Raw genomic sequence first — 22,468 nt, forward strand, 5'->3', positions numbered from 1 at the left:
GTTAGGTTCATTAGATTTATTTGACAACAATGGTTTGTTCTGTAGCCAATCGTAGCCAAAAACTGCGTTAATTCCAGCCAAACTGATAAAATGGAGACTGTGTGAGGGAAATATTTGATCAAAAAATTAGCAGGAGAGCTAATAATACTATATACAGTAACCTACAGTATTTAGTTTTTTTTTAATATTTTTTAATACTCAAAGAAACCTACCTTTTGCATAAAAAATCCCACTTAATTATTACGGCTAAGCAAAAGACAGAAATAGCTGACTTGAAACCATTTTTAGCTGTTGAAAGTCTTAGGATGAACCTAGGATCCAGGAGGAACAATGCGGTTTTCGTCCAGGCTGTGGTACATTAGACCAGCTATATACCCTCACCAGGGTGCTTGAGGGTTCATGGATGCACAACCTGTCCACGTGTGTTTTGTGGACTTGGAGAAGGCATTCGACCGTGTCCCTCGTGGCATTCTGCGGAGGGTGCTCTGGGAGTATGGGGTAAGAGGCGCTATGTTAAGGGCTGTCTCATCGCTGTATGAACAGAGTAGGAATCTGGTTCGCATTGCCGGCAATGACTTGTTTCAAGTGCATGTTAGACTCCAGCAGGGCTGCCCTTTGTCACCAATTCTGTTCATAAGTTTTATGGAAAGAATTTAAATGCACAGCCGGTTCGAGGACAACAGGATTTAATCTCTGTTATTCGCAGACGATATTGTTCTTTTGGCTTCATCGAACATGGAACTTAAGCAAACACTTGGGCAGTTTTCTGCCTAGTGTGATGCGGTTGGGATGGGAACCAAGTCCAAGGTCATGGTGCTCCACCAGAAAAAGGTGGTTTGCCATCTCCATATTGGAGAAACTTCCTTACCCCAGGTAGAGGAGTTCAAGTATCTTGGGGTTTTGTTCACGAGTGAGGGAGGGATGGAACGTAAGATTGACAGGCGGATTGGTGCACCTGCAGCAGTAATGCGGTTGATGTACCGATCCGTTGTAGTGAAGAAGTAGCTGAGCCGAAAAGCAAAGCTCTCAATTTAACGGTCAATCTACATTCCTACTCTCACCCAAAGCTCATGACCGAAAGGACAAGATCTCAGATACAAGCGGTTGAAATAAGATTCCTTCGCAAAGTGGCAAGGTGGCAGGGCGCACCCTAATGGATAGAGTGAGCAGCTCTGTCACCCGGGAGGAGCTCGAAGTAGAGCCGCTGGTCCTTCACATCGAGAAAAGCCAGTTGAGGTGGCTCGGGCATCTGTTTGAGATGCCTCCTGGACACCTACCTAGGGAGGTGTTCCAAGCCTTATCCACCGGGAGGAGGCCAGGAAACCCAGGACACACTGGAGGAACTTTATCTCTCAGCTGGCCTTGAAACGCCTCGGGATCCCCCCCTGGATAAGCTGAAGGAAGTGTCTGAGGAGAGGGAAGTCTGGGGTTTTCTCCTAAGACCCGGCCCTGTAAAAGCGATAGAATTTGAATGAATGAATGAAAAAATCCTAGTGTTCTAATACTTTTGTCCACAACTGTAAATATATATGGCTGTAAAATGGGTTTTAAGCAATTAAAAAAACAACTTCAGTCTTAAAAAAGGATTGAGTGTCATGGAACTTATGTTAGCATTATTTAGAAAAAACACCCCCCAAAAAAGGCAGTTGTTGTAACAATATTTTATATTTAAAAAAAATCTTAATAAATTTTTCAACAGTAACTGCGCAAGTCCAAACACTAATTAAGTAATTTCCACATTCCCTTTAAGCACATGTTTTACCTAGCAAAAGTGTTTTAGAAGAAAATGAAAATTGTTTAAAAATACAACACAGTTTGGTATGATCAAATATTTAGTTACACATTTTAACAACTACCAGTCTAAGAAGTATGTTGTTTCATTTTATTAATGTCCATTGAACATTATACATATTTGGACATTTCTCTAAGCTGTTTGAAATATTTAACATCATACACTTTGTTTTAACATTAAATTATTTAATTAATCAAATAAATTATTTTGTATTTTATTGCTTGTTTGTTATGCATCACAAATACATACAGCGCTTAGCACATATAAGAACACCCCTCACAAATCTATCATTTAAATTCATATTTATAATAGGAAGCTATGCAATATTATATTTGTGCATATGCTTTAGATTAGTCAGTACTGAAGCCAAATCTGGAGCTTATCTAACAAAATAACTTTTGATATTGGTCCAAAAACTAGTACACCCAAATGTATATGTTATTGAAAAATATTAAATGCAAATTACATATAAAATACAATATTAAATACAAAAAATTAATCATTTTCAAAATGGGGTGTACTTAATTATGCCGAGCACTGTATATGCATTACATATTACATACAGTTAAAGGCAAAATTATTATCCCTTCTGTGAAATAGTTTATTCTTTTTCAAATATTTTCCAAATATGTTGCATAAATACAAATGTAAGCTCTGATATCTTTTGTTAAATGAACTGATTTAATTTGGAGCAAGAGATACAGGGTTTGAAGTATTTGGTTAGACATATGACACTGTTAATTTGGTACAGTTCTGTTTTGCACTCTAAAATACCTGCTCTGAAACATGTCAGCTGTGTAGCATGCTAACAATGAATGTTGATAAAACACAAAAAAGGTGTGCTCAGTCAAGCTAACCTCAGACTTATACCTGGTTTGCCACCGAATCTGGTTTCCTAATGTAGACCACTGGGGGTTAATGTGTGCATCTTGTTGTTGTTTTTTAAGGGGCTGTGTGTTTAGACAGGGGAACACACACACACACACACACACACACACACACAGTTGCTCATTGTTTAGTTCAGACAGACGTGCACAGCTGACAAACCCCATGTGTCACATGTGATGGCAGCTGCGGTAGTAACTCAAAAAGGCTCTTTACAGCTGCTCTGTCCACAGGTAATGGACTTTATTGTCTCATTATGTCTGACATTTAATAGTTATTAACACCAACCCCTGTCAAGTGGTTTTATTAAGAGCTTACAAGTTTTTTATTAAGAGCTTTTTTTCCTAAACATAAAGAAAATCAGTATAAAATGATATATAATATACAGTTGAAGTCAGAATTATTAGTCCCCCTTTGAATTTCTTTTTCTTTTTAAATTTTTTCCCAAATGATGTTTAACAGAGCAAGGAAATTTTGACAGTGTGTCTGATAATATTTATTCTTTTGGAGAAAGTCTTATTTGTTTTATTTGAGCTAAAATAAAAGCAGTTTTGAATTTTTTAATAAACATTTTAAAATCAAAATTATTAGCCCCTTTAAGCTATATTTTTTCCGATATACAGAACAAACCATCGTTATACAAACTTGCTTAATTCCCCTAACCTGCCAAGGTAACTTAATTACCCTAGTTAAGCCTTTAAATGTCACTTTAAGCTGTATAGAAGTGTCTTGAAAAATATCTAGTCAAATATTATTTACTGTCATCATGGCGAAGATAAAATAATAATAATAATAATATCATTATTAATATTTTCATCATCAAAGTAGGATTTTTTTTCATTTATTAATAAATAATAAATGTTACATTTTATTTCTTAATAAATAGCCTTGTTATTTGTTTATTTATACGATTTTTACATGAGATTAGAATATGTATTGTATGTAATATGTGCTTTTGTAAGTGATTTTATGTTAGATTAGAATGTGGAATGTTCTCAATAATATTTGTAGAGGAACACGGGCTCTATATGTGCCATTTACATTTATTTCAATTAATATGGAAAATGTTTTTACCAAAACAAATATTGGATGTTCTTTTAAAAGTGTGTGCGTGTAAACAATATAATTTGCACAAAGAAATGATGGGGTTCTTCTCTAAAGAAGTTGTTACCACCCTGTTCAGAGCATCTTTGTGATTGTTTTACGTTATAACTAACATGGATCTAACGATTCAAACGATGGATTTGTGACAGAAAAACTATGATTTTGGGGAAACACTCATCACTACATCGTTATTTCCCAAATGATGCATCATACTGTGATAGTTCAGCCACGAGTTACATTGTTATTTGGGAAACTCATCCCTGGTTAAGGATCGTTGTATTCTTGGTTTGCATTCATTCATTCATTCATTCATTCATTCATTTTCTTATCGGCTTAGTATCTTTATTATTCGCCACAGCGGAATGAACCGGCAACTTATCCAGCACATTTTTTACGCAGCGAATGCCCTTCCAGCCGCAACCAATCTCTGCGATTCAACACACACATTCACACACACACACTCATACACTACGGACAATTTAGCCTACCCAATTCACCTGTACCGCATGTCTTTGTACTGTGGGGGAAACCGGAGCACCTAGAGGAAACCCACGCGAACGCAGGGAGAACATGCAAACTCCACACAGAAACGCCAACTGAGCCGAGGCTTGAAACAGCGACCCAGCGACCATCTTGCTGTGAGGCGACAGCACTACCTACTGCGCCACTGCTTCGCCTCCTGGTTTGCATGTCAAACATAAATGTTGTAAATAAATGTAAAAAATGCTCTATTTTAATATCTTTGCAGAAAATTTCAAAGAAAAAAAGTTAATATTCTGCCATTTGAATTAAACATTAAACACTGCCGAATGAATAAAGAAAACAACCAATTTTAACATTGCATCAGTCAATTCAAAAGGTCAAGCAAATTCACCACCAGCAGAATTATTAACAGTAATAACAACAATAATTAATGCAGACCATCACGCAAACACACAACATGTAGTTAACTCACATGTTTTACAATGGATTTTTGCATTTGAGAAAATTTTCTTTAACATCCAACCTCTCCAAAAACATTTTCAAACAGTTGCTGTCTGTTGCAATAATAATGTGTCTAATATTTTTAATTTAAAATCAGGATTTCCCGTTTCAAGAAAAATATAAATAATAAAATGCACATCCAAATTAATAAAAAATGTGAACCAGCCAGCCCTACACAGTGTGATTTAGATGGTAGATTGTTGTTTACATGTTCTTTACCTAAATAATGTGAAGTCTCTCTTTTTCTCTCAGTTGTCACCCAATGTCAGGTGAGTGTTCCTGCCAGTCGGGCTGGTCGGGGTTGTACTGTAATGAGACATGTGCTCCTGGTTTCTATGGGGAGGCCTGTCAGGAGGTCTGTCGCTGCCAGAATGGAGCCGACTGCCACAGTGTGAGCGGGGAATGTATCTGTGCACCGGGATATAAGGTACATCATCATAAAAGAGGATGTCTTTTCTATGTGTAAGTGTATGTGTGTGTGTGCGTCGGATTCAAACACTGATGTGTGATTTTGATCACAGGGCTCAGACTGTGCCATAGCCTGCCCTCCGGGTACATATGGCATCAACTGTACTTCTCTGTGTTCTTGTAAAAATGGAGCCATTTGTTCACCCATCGATGGATCATGTTCTTGTCAAGCAGGTAATGCTCTTCAGTTCTCATCTTTAGGATCCACGTTCCTGCAGAGTTTAGCTCCAGCCCTGATCCCCACATGTAACTTTCTAATTCAGTTCAAGTTTTACTGGATTGGAGCAAAATCACTGCAAAAATGGTTTCAGTGGACAGGGGATCTCCTACAGTTGAAGTCAGAAATATTAACTTTAATGATATAATAGCCTCCCTATATATTGTCCTCCAATTTTGGTTTAAAGGAAATATTTCATTACTAAACATAATAGTTTTAATAATACATTTTTTTATGACTGATTTTTTTTTATCTTTGCTATAATGACATTACATAATATTTTACTAGATATTTTTCAAGATACTAGTATTCAGCTTAAAGTGTAAGGTTTCATGGTAACACTTTATAATATCTACACACTATGTATCATTTACCAAGCATTGGCATCTAGTGAATTCATTATTTGTTAAGCATTAACTCTACATTTATAAACGTTAGTAAGCAGTTTATAACTGCAGCTACAAATGCTGCATTCTTGACTTATAAGCACCTATATAATGTGTTTATTAATTGTATTTTCATACTTAGTAAATGATTTATTTTTTATTACTAAATTAAATATTGCATTATTTACAAACCATTTGTATTTAAGAGTAGTTGAGGGTTTTTAGGATCATTCAGAATGAGTTAGTAAATGATTACTAAACTATTAAAATCAACATTTATTTATCTTATTATGCAGGCATATACAAATAGTTAACAAATATGTTAATAAATGCTTTATTAACTCAACTTCATGCAGTTTTGTGACTTTATCTAAAGTGAGGACTATTTATGCTTTATAAATCCATTATAAATGACAATTAAAGGCTCTGAATCAAATGAACAATAATCTGTGCTATCTTTTCTAAAATGTAAAATTACTGTAAAGTTTAAACATTGCCAAATAACAGGAGTGTCAAAATACAACATAAAACTGGATAAAACAACAACAATAATATAATAATTTAACAATATAATAAGATGCATTGTTAAAACTCTACAGTGATTTTATTTTAGATGAGGTTGCAAAGATTTATTTTCCATAACCAGTTTCATTTGTGTATAGGAACGAATAAAGTCATTCTTCCTGTTTAGAATTTAACTGAGCCTTTATTTGTCATTTATAAAGGATTTATAAAGCATGAATAGTCCTCACTTTAGATTAGGTCACAAAACTAGATGAAGTTGAGGTAATAAAACATTTATTAACATATATAGTAACCATTAATATATGCTTGAATAATAAGAAATATAAATGTTGATTTTAATAGTTTATTAATCATTTACTAACTAATTCTGAATGATCCTAAAAACACTCAACTACTCTTATATACAAATGGTTTGTAAATAATGCGATACTTAATTTAGTAATGAAAAATAAATCATTAACTAAGTATGAAAGTATAAATATTAAGCACATTTTAAATATGTTTGTAAGTCAAGAATAGAGTTTTACTGTTAATTATTGTTAGAAATATTTATTAATAGTCTATGTCATTTCTTAACTCTATACTTTCTCCTTGTCGTCATTGCAACTCTGTCAGGGTGGCATGGGGTGGACTGCTCAATTAACTGCCCCAGTGGAACGTGGGGTTTGGGCTGTAACCTGTCATGTGTGTGTGGTAATGGAGGCGCATGCAATGCTCTTGATGGCAAATGCACATGTACTCCAGGCTGGAGAGGAGACAGATGTGATCAACATTGTCAGGTCAGATCATCTGTAACATCATACATTTTTCAATCTGACCCTCATTGAGAAATAGAAAACCTTAGAATGCGAAAATAAGTTCAAATCATTTCAAAAGACTGCACAATATTTGGACTTAATAATTTAGAAATCACTGTAAAATATCAGTTAATTGACTGAAGACTCTGTGATTCATGGGTGTGTTACATAAGTTCATTATATTGTATTTGCAGATTAGCTCTGTATATACTGTATACACTTGCCAGCTGTACTGTCCAGCTTAACATTTTCTTATTTTGATTGAAATGTCATAATGTACACACTTTGTAAACCTGATTTGGAACAATGGTTATTGTGAAAAGGTGATATACAAATAAACCTGAATTGCACTCAATTGAATTGAATTTAAGTCTAAATCTTTACATTGTAACTGGAAGAGCAGAGATCATAGTGCCATAATGTAGTTTTAAAGTTAAGTGAAGTTTATTCATAAGCTAATTTCGAGAGGATCACGTGCTTATGATTTATCACGGCCGGTCCCGTATTTGCTAATCACTATCTTCCAATCATATGAGCCCTAAGCTACTATAAATAACCACAGTATCAGCTCATTTTATCTTCGTTTGGAAGAAACCCCCCTCCTCCCCTATTCTCCTCCTTTACCTCTGATTGGGCGGCACGGCGGCCCAGTGGTTAGCACTGCGAGCCCCACAGCAAGAACACTGCCGGCCCTGGTCCCTTAGGGCCGGTGGGTGTTTCTGTGAGGAGTTTGTATGTTCTCCCCATGTTCACGTGGGTTTCCCCCGGGTTCTTCGGTTTCCTCCCACCATCCAAAGACATTCAACATGTATAACAATCAAGCATTTGTCTAACCCCTCTGTTCCCTTAGCTACCGCAGTCGGGGAGTTCTGAGATCCACCGAGCTCAGTCTCCCCTCTTGCTCTGCCAACGGGAGGAAGCCCGGGCTCGAGGATCCCTTGAGCTCGGGGCTCTCTCCCGGGACAGCATGCCAAAAATGCTTTTATAAATCATCAGCTAAGTGTAAACTCTTGAAAGGAAAACGCCTGTGAATCACAAATTACGACTGTCAATTAATTTTTGCAATGTGGTAGTGTATTATATCCCAATTATTTTCTGTGTTTTTGACATTCACTCCTCATTTTATGATCATCTCATTACTTCAGCCTAATGAACATATTGATAATAATAATAGTTTGCCTAACCAGTTTCAAATGAATTAAAGTTTCTTTTAATATGCAATTAATTTGAATGTTTATTGTTCAAATCTTGTGAAAATCCCTACTTTGTTGGGTGCAGGACGGGACATATGGATTGGATTGCCGTGAGCGTTGTGACTGCAGTCATGCAGATGGGTGTCACCCCTCAACTGGACACTGCCGCTGTCTAGCAGGCTGGACAGGTAAACACAAACAAATCTGGATGTGTTTGCTATTTGAGCTGGATTGTTTCATGATAATCAGGGCTTTACATTAACACCCGCCAAATGCGGGTTGATTTCAGCTTTGGCGGGTTAGACAGACGCCTCCACTAGCCACTTTGGCAGATTGGAAATAATTTTTACATTGTAGTTTTCTTAAAGCAGTTCAACAATAAGGATGGCCCAATATGCATGCAAATGTGATCTTAGACTAGAGAAGCAGCACGACTGAAAACAGTAACTGTTCGCGCGATACAAAGCAGGCGAGAGGATGATTACTCGCGCGCACACAGGTGATGTGATGCACGCGACTGTTAAAAAGCGCGCACACTACTGTTTACTTGCGATTTTTTCCGTTCACTTGCGATTGGTTCTCTTTGAAAAAGACTTGATAAAAACGATGCTCGTGTACCCACAGTCCTGCTGCTTTTAAGAGCTCAAGATTGAAAAATATATAAATTTGTAAGCAACAGCAGCAGTCACTGCTTTCATTTTAATTATTCTCAGGCACGTGATCATCCTTTCATTATTACTCGTGATTTGTTTTTACCTGCTTTCTTTTGCTTACAGTTATTTTTGTTAATATAGTTTAATTATCATCCTTTACGATAACATTTCTTTAATATGAGATTAACTCCCCATTTGTGTGTAGTAACTACTGATCTGAGACCTTTAGCCAGGACAGATTACTGTGCATATTTTAGATGCTTGACAATAGATCTTTTTAAATGTTAATTAAAAAAAATAATAAAAAAGTTTTGTTGAATAAAAAGTGCATGTATACAGCTATATATTTGCTTGTTTTGAAAAATTTAAATATGTGGCTAAGAAATAATTATTTCTTTTTAATGTGGATGGAGATGAATTTGGTAAAACCTTTATTCTGAGTCCTAAAAAGTCATGTGAAATAAAAACCAATTGCAATGCGACAACCCATTTGCTCATGCACAGTGAGCAAGCTCATACACAACACACACAAACTGTGAAATAAATGAGGAGGCATGTGGACAACACAACATCTAAATAAAGTCATTTTAGCATGTCAAAGTTACATTTATTTATATAAAATATATTTTCCAAACAACAAAATTGTTGCTAGTGAAAATGGAAAGTGGCTAGTAATGTTGGAAATCTACAAGCCACAGTGGCTGGTGATCAAAAAAGTTAATGAAAGCCCTGATGATAATGTATCTTTTTCTGCTTTATAATGCTTGATTTCTTGAGCTTGATTTTGATGTAGTAGTTTAGACGCCTCTGGACAACTTACTTTTGTTTTCACTTCAGGAAAACGCTGATTTTATTTTGTCTGGAAGGTTACAGACAAAGTTTGAGTTAGCACATGTTTTCGCACAATTTGGCTTATAAATATATGATGCTTAAGTCATTTCATTGCTTGGAAGACATTTCATAACAATGGACGTTTTTGAGCTGTAGTTGCAGCCACTGACATTTTGTAAACAAATCAGCATTTAAGGTTTACAGTTCTGTAAATTAATGAAGGTTTTGTAATCATGGTTAGAACTGATGCTGGTGAAAAAAATGGATGTATAATATTTTTATGACATGGACATTATTTTGTGGTAGTTTAAAAAAAAATAACGCTACATAAAAAATATGAATGGCTAGGAATATATGGTGTTGACATACCTAAAACTAATTAAAAAAGAAAAAAATGTATATGAAAAAAACTTCAATTTTTAATAAAACTCCTGTGGCATTTTGTAAACAAACCAGCATTAAAGCATCTAATATTTTTTATTACAGCAATTTTTAGTCATGGACAAGTTGCAGCATTTTTCACTATCATTGTCACATTCTTACACTGTTTTGGTGTATCAAAAAATTAATTTGTTTTGTCTTCACAGTTAACAACACATCTATTAAGCATTACTTAATCTTTGTTAATGGTAACTACACATACAGTATATTAACGTGTTATGTAATATGTAAGTTAACATGATTTAATGGTGAACAATGACTTTATTAAACACTACATGATCTTTATTAATGTTAACCTACTCATATTTTAATGCACCTTTTACATTAACAGCATTTCAAGAGTTCACACTTAGCTCATGATTTATACATAGCTTGTTTGGCATGCTGTCCCGGGAGAGAGCCCTGAGCTCAAGGGATCCTCGAGCCCAGGGCTCCCCCCCTTTTGCAGGGCGAGTGGAGATTGAGCTCAGGTCTATCTCAAACTCCCCCGCTGCTGAGGCCAAGGCGAACTTCCTGAGAGTAGGACATTATGAAAAAGGTTTAGGCTTGTTTTATCTATAATATAGAGCACATTTGGATGGTGGGAGGAAACCGGGGAACCCGGGGGAAACCCACGCGGACACGGGGAGAACATGCAAACTCCACACAGAAATACCAGATGGCTCAGCGAGGACCCAACACCATTGGTATTCTTGCTGTGAGGCAACAGTGCTAGTCACTGGGCCACCGTGCCGCCCATTCTGGATAAAGGAGGAAGAAGGGGAGGAGGGGGGGGGGGGTTTCTTCCAGACGAAGATAGTTGTAGAAAGGAAATGAGGATATATATAGTGGTTTGGGATCCTTTGATTGGAGGATCATAATTAGTTAATGTGGACCAGCTGGGTAAATCATGAGCACATGCTCCTCTCGAAATTAGTTTAAAACTAAACTTCACTTAAACTAAACATATATTAATGTTAACTTATATTTTATTAGTTAGTGCATTTTTTAACATGAACAAATATTAGTAACACATTAGATAATGTTGCAATACATTGTACACTTCACAAGGTTTCTAATTCCCTTAACTCAGGGTTGTCCAAAGTCGGACCTGGAGGGCCGGTGTCCTGCTGACTTTAGCTCCAACTTGCTTCAACACACCTGCCTGGAGATTTCTAGTATACCTAGTAAGAGCTTGATTAGCTTGTTCAGGTGTGTTTGATTAGGGTTGGAGCTAAACTCTCCAGGACACTGGCCCTCCAGGACACCCCTGCCTTAACTAATGCTTTGGTAATGTTAGTAAAGTGATAACAAAGATAACTAATGCATTAAATAGCACATTAATATATGTTTAGTTTAATTATAGTGTTGCTGAATAAACATGTTGTTCATTTTTAGGTCATGTTATGTAACCCATGAATAAATTAGTGATTGTGTAAGTAAACATGAACTAATTAGGCTTAATTAATGTAGTATATAACACATTGATTTATGATTGACTCATTACAAAAGATTAAGTAATACTTAACCGATGTGTTGTTCACTGTTACCTTATGTTAACTAATGATTAGCTAACATTAAGTATTACACCCTTATTGTAAAGTGTTACTGTAAAAATGATTGGTTTTATTGTGGCAGAAATGTTTTGCAAATTTTTTTTTTAATTCTAGTTACAAACTTCGGTATATGTTCGGTATAACTTTAAGAGATACTTCAAATCATATTTAATATCATCAAATATGTATTCATTTTGAATACAACATGAAAACTGACATAAAACAACCTTTGTTTTTTACCCCTAAGATTATAGAGTGCAGGAACTGTGACAACACTTTGTAGGCTAATCAGCTGCTAGCATAAAATTAGTTCCCTGGATAAAATCCCCATAAGATTTTCCCATAGGCTTTTCAAAGATTGCAAATAATAAGCTCTGTGTTCAAACACTGTTCATTACACTTACACGTTTAGTCCAATCGGATTATCCTCACATGAAAACATAACTTTTAACATTTTTAGATCTTAAATTGCAAGAACTGAAAAGCTAACATTAGGTCAGTGGTTCCCAAAGTGGGGATCGCTAGACATTGACAAGGGGTCCCTTGGTGATTTCCAAAAGTCTAATAAATTTTATTAAACAATAAGAATTACCACATTTTAACCATTTTAACCATTAAAGACAAAAATAGTAGTTAATAGTTTCATGAAAAAAACAACACCATGCAAATGAAAAGCCATCAGTCTTTTAATTATTTTTGGATTAATAACACAGCAATAGCGTTAGCTGCAGCAGATTGATTTTATACCACAAGCTTAAACTTTCTGACATCTTTATGGTAATTAAATCCATAAAAAAAATAAATACAGGTCACAACTGAACATTGAGGATGATCTCCAAAGAAGCGTCAGTCTACAAAATTAAACCAAGAATAGACTTGTGCTGAAAATATTGTGTCAACCAGTCTCATTAGGTGAGGTTAATATTAGACAAATTGATAAATGACTATGAAAATGATATGGTTGTTAGACAGTTGCACTTTTTTGTGTTGTCAATATGCTGGTGTTTATATAGGCCTATGCAAGATTTGCATGATTATAACCACCTCCATGAAACAGGGGGGGTCATGAATCACTGGCATTATTATTTTGGGGGTCGCGGGTTAAAAGTTTGGGAACTCCTCCATATAAACTGTAACTAGTTAATGCTATAAACGGACTACAGTGCCTTCAGGGCGCTCGCCTGTGATGTCAGCACTACCCTGCTACAGACAACTCTTCAAACTTATTTTTAGAAATATGGTCCGTGACAAAGTTTTACTCTCTCGGTTTATTATATTATAATCCACGCTATATATAAACCAATAAATGCGCAAAAACAGATAGACTTACATGCTTTTTATGTGCATGGGAAATACATTTTGTTTTGCTTTACGCTTGTTGTAAAAGTTTAAAACTGTATGTATAAATGTGCCTATTTACTATTATGATAAGACATATTTCAATAAGTGTATCGCTTGCATGCACACAGCCTGCTTACCTTAGTAAGTTAACAAACAACAGAAATGAGTCGTGAAGGGCAGATTTATCAGATGTCTGCAAATCCCATCATAGATAGAGAACAACATTCAATATTATTTTTTTGTCAGCCAAAAGCAGGCCATAGTCACATTTGCTATACATTTTAAGGAGAGTAAATATTGCAGTTATGACAGAGTTAAATGTGAAGAAAAAAATGATGAAAAATCAATTGATGATGTTAAAATGACAGTTAATATGTCTGTATTTTTTTTTTTGCACATTTATTCACACGTTAACATTACTGAGCGCAGGAAAGAGACAGGCTGCACTGGTAAGCATTATCTTCATAATATCGTTTAATTAAATAAATGATCAACAAATCAATTTGTCTTTACAATTTTTACAAGTGAAAGCATTATCTAAACTCAATATGAATTCCCTAATAGGAAAATACAACAAACTAAAAAATACTATTTTTAAAAATACTTAAATGCCCACGCGGGCTGCATTCCAGACCAGATCTGCTCAATGCCATATAACAAGGGTGTCCAAACTCGGTCCTGGAGAGTTTAGCTCCAACCCTAATCAAAGACACCTGAACCAGCTAATCAAGCTCTACTAAATATACTAGAAACTTCCTGGCAGGTGTGTTGAAGCAAGTTGGAGCTAAACTCAACAGGACACCGGCTCTCCAGGACTGAGTTTGGACACCCCTGACATATTGGCTGTTTCTCAATTCCAAGAACGTAGAGAACAGACTTGCGTTCTTGTGGAGACCGGTCTCACCAGGTGTCCTCGGAAGAACGAACTCAGGAGATGCTGCGTTCTTCCTGATGGTCACATGACCTTCACGCGTTTTAAATGGTAAATTATTTAAACATTACAGCATTCATACAACAATTTATTGTTTTTCCCCTTTTCAAAATATATACTTTGCATAAAAACATTATAAATATACTCTGCACAATATAAATAAAACAGATTTTAATAAGAAATTCAGCAAACAAACACCCTTAATATGTTTATTCCTTTATTAAGGTGTCCATGGTAATGTTTATATTCACCGTTTCATTCAGGGAAACTCCTGAGGTAAATAAGTGATATCTCTGAACTTTAATAATAAATCTAAATAAAATGCTGCGCTTCCCACCTCCAGTTGCAATGACTTCTGGGACTTCCAGAGCGAGTTCGGTGCTCAAGTTTGCATCGTTGCGTCCTCGATATCAAGAACACATGCGGGAAGTTTCACGCATTCTCCGTACTTGCGGTCTTGAGTATTGGAACTGAACTTAGGCAGCTGATGATGATGTTTCACGAGAACACGAGACTGCTGAAGAACGCATATTGAGAAACAGCCAATGTCTCCGACACTGCCTTAGCTATCCCATAGCTAACTTGATAGCAACCGTCTTTTTAAAGAGGCACAACCGATCTAAAATATCAGGAGTGTAATTTAACTGATGTGTTTTATGTTGTAGAGTAAGACATGAAAGTATCTTGAGTTTGAGTTTGTATTAGCCACAAACCTTATTTAAGTGATTTAAACAAAATCCCATTGAAAAACCCATTGAGTTTGGGACGAGAGAATCTGAACTGCTAAAATGCTAACTCACTTCTGGGTTTTTGCATACAAATTTAAGTCATAGTTCCCCCGCTCTATTTACAGGAAGCTTGCCAAGATGTTAGTTTGGGTACCAAATCCCTATTTTAAAACCTTAAATATAGATAATCATAGTCTACAGAATTTATTGAAGAATAATAGTGGGTAAAAAGTCCAATTTCTTAGTATTGATTGTGATGGGTTATTAGTGATCGATTATATAAAAAAATCACAGTAGTCTGAATCAGTTGACATATTTAAATCAATCAATCACAAATATTTTTATATCATTCTTCATTTATATAGCAACGTACTACAATCAAAGTTGCCCTAAGTCAATTATAACAGATACACAATAATACATATTCATATAAATAAAATGGAGTCTGTGATATCACAATCACACTAAATTATATTGTGTTCTTAGGCATTGTAAGAGCAAAAAAGTCATCTTCAACTGACACCTAACACTATTTATACAATCACCAGTGAGTTTTCTCGCATTTGGTGCTTGTATGTGTTAATTCTGGGCCCAGAGTATACACATAAAATCTCTCAAAAGTACTAGGAAATATTGAAGTGAAATATTATTAAATGTATCAGCAGTTGGTCCATGGAGACACACATTGATTCAGGATTTCTAGAGTTGGAACTACTATATTTCGATCTTCCATACAAGTTTTGAATGATTTAATTAGTAAGAATTCAGTGATGCCTGAATCCTCATGAGGAGCAAGCAGAATTGGGTGCACGCTAGTATATGCTCTCCCACACATTCCTCTGGGTTGTGCTCGACACCGGCAGCATACTGATGCTATCAGCAGCCTTTCCTCAGGGCTGCTGCACTAGAATAATCTCCAGCGTTCTCTCATCACTTAGCAACGCGCACTCGCTCTCAAAAGAGCTTTTGTGCTTGCTTTTGCTCAGCGCTCTCCCATGGAGCTACTTCACCCACTGTGCAGCACATTGACTGAGCTACAGACACACAGGAAGAGATGTGTTTAATAATTTGTTTTCGACAGCAGAATTTGTTAAATTGTCACTGCTGGTCAGTAGGTTAAAGCCTATTCACACTAAGAAAACTACATTAGCTTCTACATCAAAATCATGTTTATTGTAATCAATTCTATTATAAAAATGCATTGCAGTCTGGCATTGTTGTTCAAGCTCTTTAATGCAGAAGGGAATCTGATAGGGTATATGCACAGCTAGTGTTTTGGGCAAGATAAATGTGATGATTTTCAATTTTATATGGTTCCTTTTACACAGTGGTTTAACGTAATTAATTACAAATACTCAGGTTACTGTAATTGAGTAGTTTTTCTCAGAAATTGTAATTTACTGAGTAGTTTTAAAAATGTGTACTTTTACTTTCCTTTGAGTACATTTTTAGTGCTGTATCTGTACTTTTACTCCACTACTTTCCTTCAACCTGCAGTCACTACTTTATTTTTTTCTTGTTTATGGGGATTAGAAAAATCAATCCTGTAATTTCTGTCCAATCAACTCACACATGGAAGGTAAACTGCATCATAATGAACTACCTCAAGACATGTGCACTTTACATTGCAGCAAACTGTTTGGAAGCATTAAAAGTGTCCAAGAAGATGTTCAAAATCTTTACACGCATTGACCCAGAGACTGTTTAGATCAGGGATGCCCAAACACAGTCCTGGAGGGCCGATGTCCTGCAGATTTTAGCTCTGCCTTGCCTCAACACACCTGCACGGATGTTTCTAGAAAGCCTGGTATGAGATTGATTAGCTAGTCGATGTGTGTCTAATTAGGATTGGAACTAAACTTTGCAGGACACCGGCCCTCCAGGACCGAGTATGGGCACCCCTGGTTTAAATGCTTGTCACTGATGAGAAGATGATGGATATTTACTGTATGATGACCGAAATGGCCTTTAACACCCAGCAGACACAAGACGTCAACATGCCGTCAGATTGAAATTGTACCCTAATGTTGTGGAGACGCTGCATTTTGTTTGGAAATGAAAATCGGGTTTACATCAGAACTCAACGTCAGCCTGATGTCAATGTGCAATGTCCAACCTAAAACCAATCCAAAATCAACGTCTAATGATGTTACAGCTTGACGTTGTGTCGGCGTTACCACTATGACATCTATCAGATGTTGAATTTTGGTTGCCATACCTGATGAATAAATGTCAGTATTTGACGTCATATATATTTGACATATATGATGTTGATTTAAGATGTTGGCTCGACGTTGGATTTTGGTCTCTTTCTAACAACCTCAAATCAACCAAATATCAAAGTCATTAGACATCATTATCGGACATCAAAATAATGTTGTCCTTAGACGCTGACTAGACATTGAATTTTGGTCACCTGACATCACAACCTAAATCTAACCTAATATTAACGTTTTATGACATTGTGTGCCTGCTGGGCAATAACTAAATGCACTACAGAATGTTACGTTTACACACACACATCCACAAATTACAATGCTTTAACTTTTAACAGCCTAATACTCACTACTCACTACTCATGAGTACTTTAAAAAGGGCTACTTTTTTCTCCTACTTTGAGTAATATTTACAACAGGTACTTTTACTCTACTCACACTACATTTTTAAGGCAAGTAATGGTACTTTTACTTAAGTATGCTTTTTCAGTACGCTTCCCACCACTGCTTTTACAGCATGGATGTTGCAATGTAATTAAAATAAAATCAATTATATAGAGAGCATATTTTAGCTTTTATGTCTTATGTTTTATATTTTGTTACAGACATCCTGCAACTGTTTTGCAGCATATGAAATGTCCCAAACACTATTTTAACTGTCTAAAATGGGCAAAAAATGTTGTTTGTACTGATAGTCAGAACATGTCAAAAAATATGTGTATGCGTTATTATTGCATTAAAAACAGTCAGGAAAAAAACTGCTGTGTTTAAATCAGAAATAAAATATCTTTATATCAAAGGAGAAAATTACATCTGTACTTATTTATTTTATTTTAAAGGCTCTCTTAGGTAAGTGACCATCCTATCTTTCTAATTTGTTAATATTTCACATAAATAACCAACACACTAGATCTGGTTCTTGTGTTCGTTTAACAGTCCAAAGGGTATTGTTAGAACTTGGCAAACGTGCTTTTTCCTTTTATGCTCCCAGGGCTTAGAATGATCTGCAAAATCAGCTCAATCTTAAAACACTTCTGACTCTGAGTACTTTTAAACATCTTCCGTACAACATCTCAGAAGATACTAGTAATTGTTTTTTAAGATCTGATGTTTTTATGAATGGTGATTTTGTAATTTTGTGGTATTGTTTTTGTGATTTTTATGTAAAACTTCATGTGCTGCCTGCCATCTTGGCCAGGTCTCACTGGAAGAAGAGACAGTACTGTCTCAATGTGATTTCCTGGCTAAAAAAAGGAAATAATAATAATAATAATAATAATATAGCTTTTCATTCTATTACAGAAAGGTGACTTTATTGTGTTTTATGGACATCCGGTACACGAGTCCACATATACGGAAATAATTTTTCTCTAAAAGTACATCATATCAAAGGATGATACTTAGGTTTTATTCTAATTAGGTTCCAAAAAGCCCAAATAGCATAGAGAAATAAAAAATGCATGTAAAAAAAAAACAGCTTGGACCTTAAGAGGTTAAGCATTCAGTTGTTGAAGCGTAAAATGAGATGAAAAGCCGTTTAAACCCAGGCGCCGTCAGGAGCAGCAGTAGAAAATACTGGAGTAAAATAAATGTTTATATTTTAAAGACATGGCATGGAACATTGTAATTTAATGCAGTGCTTCTTACAATCTGAGAGCCACTAGATATTTTACAGCAATCAAGCAGTAAAGATGATTGGTTTTTAAAGAAAACAGAGCCTAAACGTTGTGATTTATTAACGCCATACAGTTCACTGGAAGTGCTTGACCTGGGTTACTGAAAATGAAAAGTCCTTCTGCATATACCCTATTGGATTTGCATACTTTGGTCTACTTTTTGCAATAAATAATCAGCTCAAATGGGTGATGGGTGGCACGGTGGCCCAGTGGTTAGCACTGTTGCCTCACAGCAAGAACATCACTGGTTCTAGTCCTTACCAAGCCAGAAGACGTTTCTGTGCCGAGTTTACACATTCTCCCTGGGCTCACGTAAGTTTCCCCCGGTTTCCTACCACCATCCAAAAACATGAAACTTAAGTTAATTGACTAAACTAAATCGGCACCATGGACATGCTCCTAGTAAGTAGTTATCTCTTAAGAGCAATCACTATCTGTTCATTAGCCACTACAGCAGGGGAGTTCTCGAGATCTACCTGAGCTCAAACTCCCCTCTCGCCTTGCAAACGGGAGGGAGCCCCAGGCTCGAGGATCTTATGAGCTCAGGGCTCTCTCCCGGGACAGCAAGCTTTACAATCAATCATCAGCTAAGTGTGAACTCTTGAAAGATGTTTTAAATGTATTCCAATTTAAATCAGTGGTGCTTGTTATTTGTGTGTGTAAATAAGTGTGCCCTGAACTGATTTATGATGAAAGAGTCAAGTTGAAACAGAAAAGAATCGATTTAATTTTAAATGTCTTACAGATAAATAACACATATTGAGGAATTGACCTCCACAGGAGAAAAAAATCAAATACTATAGAAGTCAATAGTTACCTTATTTTGTGTTCAACGTTACGAAATGAGTAAATGATGATAGAATTTACATTTTTAGGTGAGCTATTCCATTAACATGTCTTGACTGTTAAAACATTTAGTTTAAGCGTTTTCTAAAGCAGTGATTGATGTCAATAAAAGGTTTTTCATGAGAATTTCCTTTGCATTTTTGTACTTCTCAGGCATTCATTGTGACAGTGTGTGTGCTGAGGGCCGCTGGGGGCCAAACTGCTCTCTGTCCTGTAACTGTAAAAACAGTGCGTCTTGCTCACCTGATGAAGGTGCATGCGAGTGTGCACCTGGATTCAGAGGAACCACCTGCCAACACAGTGAGTAGTCAAACAGATTGTGTGTTTGTGTTCATATGTCTGTCTCTTTTGACGACATGTCTGTTTTCTCATTTCTCCTTTACTCCTGGTGTTCTCTTGATGTCTTCCCAGTCTGTTCTCCGGGTGTCTTTGGCCACCGCTGTAGCCAGGCATGTCCACACTGTGTCCACAGCAATGGCCCCTGTCACCATGTGACCGGCCAGTGTGAATGTCTACCTGGTTTTAAAGGGGCACTCTGCAACGAAGGCAAGAAAAGTCCCTCATATTCATTACCTCAGTGTACTTGCATACAATATTCAAGCCCTCATATACTCACAGCAAAGTTTTTGTTTAGAACAAGAACAACAAAAATTTCAGCGATGAGAAAACAGCAGTTAAAATAGCACATGATGTTGATATGTTTAGCTCTTTAAATTGCTGTAATGCAAGCAGTTTTAAAATAAAATGACTGTGTTGCTTTTAATTAAAAATAAAGTACACTTTCAATCTGACTGTTAAGCAGCAATTTAGCCTTTGCAGAATATATTTTGCTTGTGGATGTTTGACTTCATTGGCTTGAACATAGGAGATAAATAAGATTGTTTTACCAACTTTTGTCTAATTATTAAAGGTGTTTACCAGACAAAGTGAACTCTTCTGGCATGCTGACTCAAACCCCTGAAACTCTAATGTTGTTTCAAGTGACATAGCGCCAGTTCTTTCTGATGTATATCAGGGCCTTCTGTCGCAGTGAAAAGAATAACTGTGAAGTTTGTCTTTTGCATGGCGTTTATTTTCTCATTTTTTGGACATTTTTCATTTTTATTTTTCCAGTACCTTGTAGTAGTCCTGATTATGTCACTGGACTGTAGTTTTCATACTCTTTGTTTGTCTGTTTATCTTCAGTGTGTCCCAGTGGCAAGTTTGGCAAGAACTGTGGAGGGAGCTGCACCTGCACTAATAATGGCACTTGTAGCCCCATGGACGGCTCATGTCAGTGCTATCCCGGCTGGATTGGCAGTGACTGCTCACAGCGTTAGTATCATATACCTTACCATACCGTATACCACACTACCCTTTCAACCAAGTGATCAGTTTTTGTTTTGTTGGATACTTTATTGTCCTCTAAGGAGGAATTTTAGTGGGTGCATACAGTAGCTTTTCTGCATAGTCATATATAATAAATAATAATAAAAAAAACAAAGAGAAAAAAAAAAGAAAACAAATACAGTTGAAGCCAGAATTATTAGCCCCCCTTTGAATTTTGTTTTTTATTATAAATGTTTCCCAAATGATGTTTAACAGAGCAAGCAAATTATCACCGTATGTCTGATAATATCTGTTTTATTTCGGCTAGAATAAAAGCAGTTTTAAATAAAAAAAAAAACAATTTAGGGTCTAAAATATTAGCCCCTTTTTTCGATAGTCTACAGAATAAACCTTCGTAATACAATTACTTGCCTAATTACCCTAACCTGCCTAGTTAACCTAATTAACCTAGTTAAGCCTTTAAATGCCACTTTAAGCTGTATAGAAGTGTCTTTAAAAATATCTATTAAAATAGTATTCACTGTCATCATGGCAAAGATAAAATAAATCAGTTATTATAAATTAGTTATTAAAATTATTATGTTTATAAATTTGTTGAAGAAATCTTCTCTGTTAAACAGAAATTGTAGAAAAAAATTAACAGGGGGGAAAGTAACTGACTTCAACTGTATATAGACATGCCTGATTAATGTTTAACAGTCTGATTGGGATTGGACTCTATGTTTTCTGTCAGAGGGTTAGAGATCATAACATGCACTGCAAAAAAATGCTGTAAAATGTACAGTATTCCTGGCAATTTTGGTTGTCAGTAATACTGAAATATTTAAAACTGCACTGTAAATGAACTGTACCAGTGTCTGGTATGGTATAGAGTGTTGGTTTATTCTTTTAGACCTATAAGTTCCTGTTGGTTTGAACAAAATAAAAATGTTTAGATTTAAAATTTACAGGTTACTGTACCATGTGGGTAAACCATACTTGATGACACTCTTAAATATGGACTGATAAAAAATACATAATTTTGCTATCAAATGCAAAAACATAAAGCCTTTGGGGGGTTTTCACAGACCGAGTTAATATAAATGATCCCATGTAAGTGATTTATCCATATACTGAAAAAAATATTGGTTAATTAACAATTTACATCTTTTATTGACATTTTATTTGTTTGAAATAATATAGTTTATAAGAAATACCATATAGAGAAATATCTGTGATATAACAGAAAATGTAATAGCAGTTTATTACAAGGTTTTTGTCTTATAATATACAACATCAACCGAGACTACATATATCGCTTTAAACTATTAAAACTGTTAATAAACTTTTCCACACTAAAAAATGTTGGAAGAAAGATCAAGGTCTCATAGTGCTATTAAAATGCGTAAATAAATGGTAACATTAAAAAAAAAATTACAAAATACTGAAAACAGATTTTTTTTTTACAGTGCACATTTGTGGTTGCACCTGAGTAATTTCTGGATTCTGAACAAATACTGGCATCAAAACTTATTTCCTTTTTTTATTTATTTCAAATTCTTTATACTCTTGCTCTGTCAGATTCCGCTTTAAACAAATATTAATGTTTGA

The 22,468-nt window shown here is 35.6% G+C and overlaps 1 protein-coding gene across 1 annotated transcript in view; it reads left to right on the forward strand.

The window, feature by feature from the left end:
• The window catches only part of megf10 (multiple EGF-like-domains 10), a 92,467-nt gene that overhangs the window by 51,699 nt on the left and 18,300 nt on the right, over positions 1-22,468 (forward strand). The window contains exons 10-16 of the mRNA NM_001423788.1: positions 5,018-5,192; positions 5,287-5,407; positions 6,977-7,140; positions 8,437-8,539; positions 19,703-19,849; positions 19,961-20,095; positions 20,735-20,863. Of these exons, the coding sequence (NP_001410717.1) occupies positions 5,018-5,192; positions 5,287-5,407; positions 6,977-7,140; positions 8,437-8,539; positions 19,703-19,849; positions 19,961-20,095; positions 20,735-20,863 (974 nt within the window). The remainder of the gene's footprint in view (positions 1-5,017; positions 5,193-5,286; positions 5,408-6,976; positions 7,141-8,436; positions 8,540-19,702; positions 19,850-19,960; positions 20,096-20,734; positions 20,864-22,468) is intronic.

This window comes from Danio rerio, chromosome 10 (assembly GCF_049306965.1).
Source record: "Danio rerio strain Tuebingen ecotype United States chromosome 10, GRCz12tu, whole genome shotgun sequence".
NCBI lineage: Eukaryota > Metazoa > Chordata > Actinopteri > Cypriniformes > Danionidae > Danio > Danio rerio.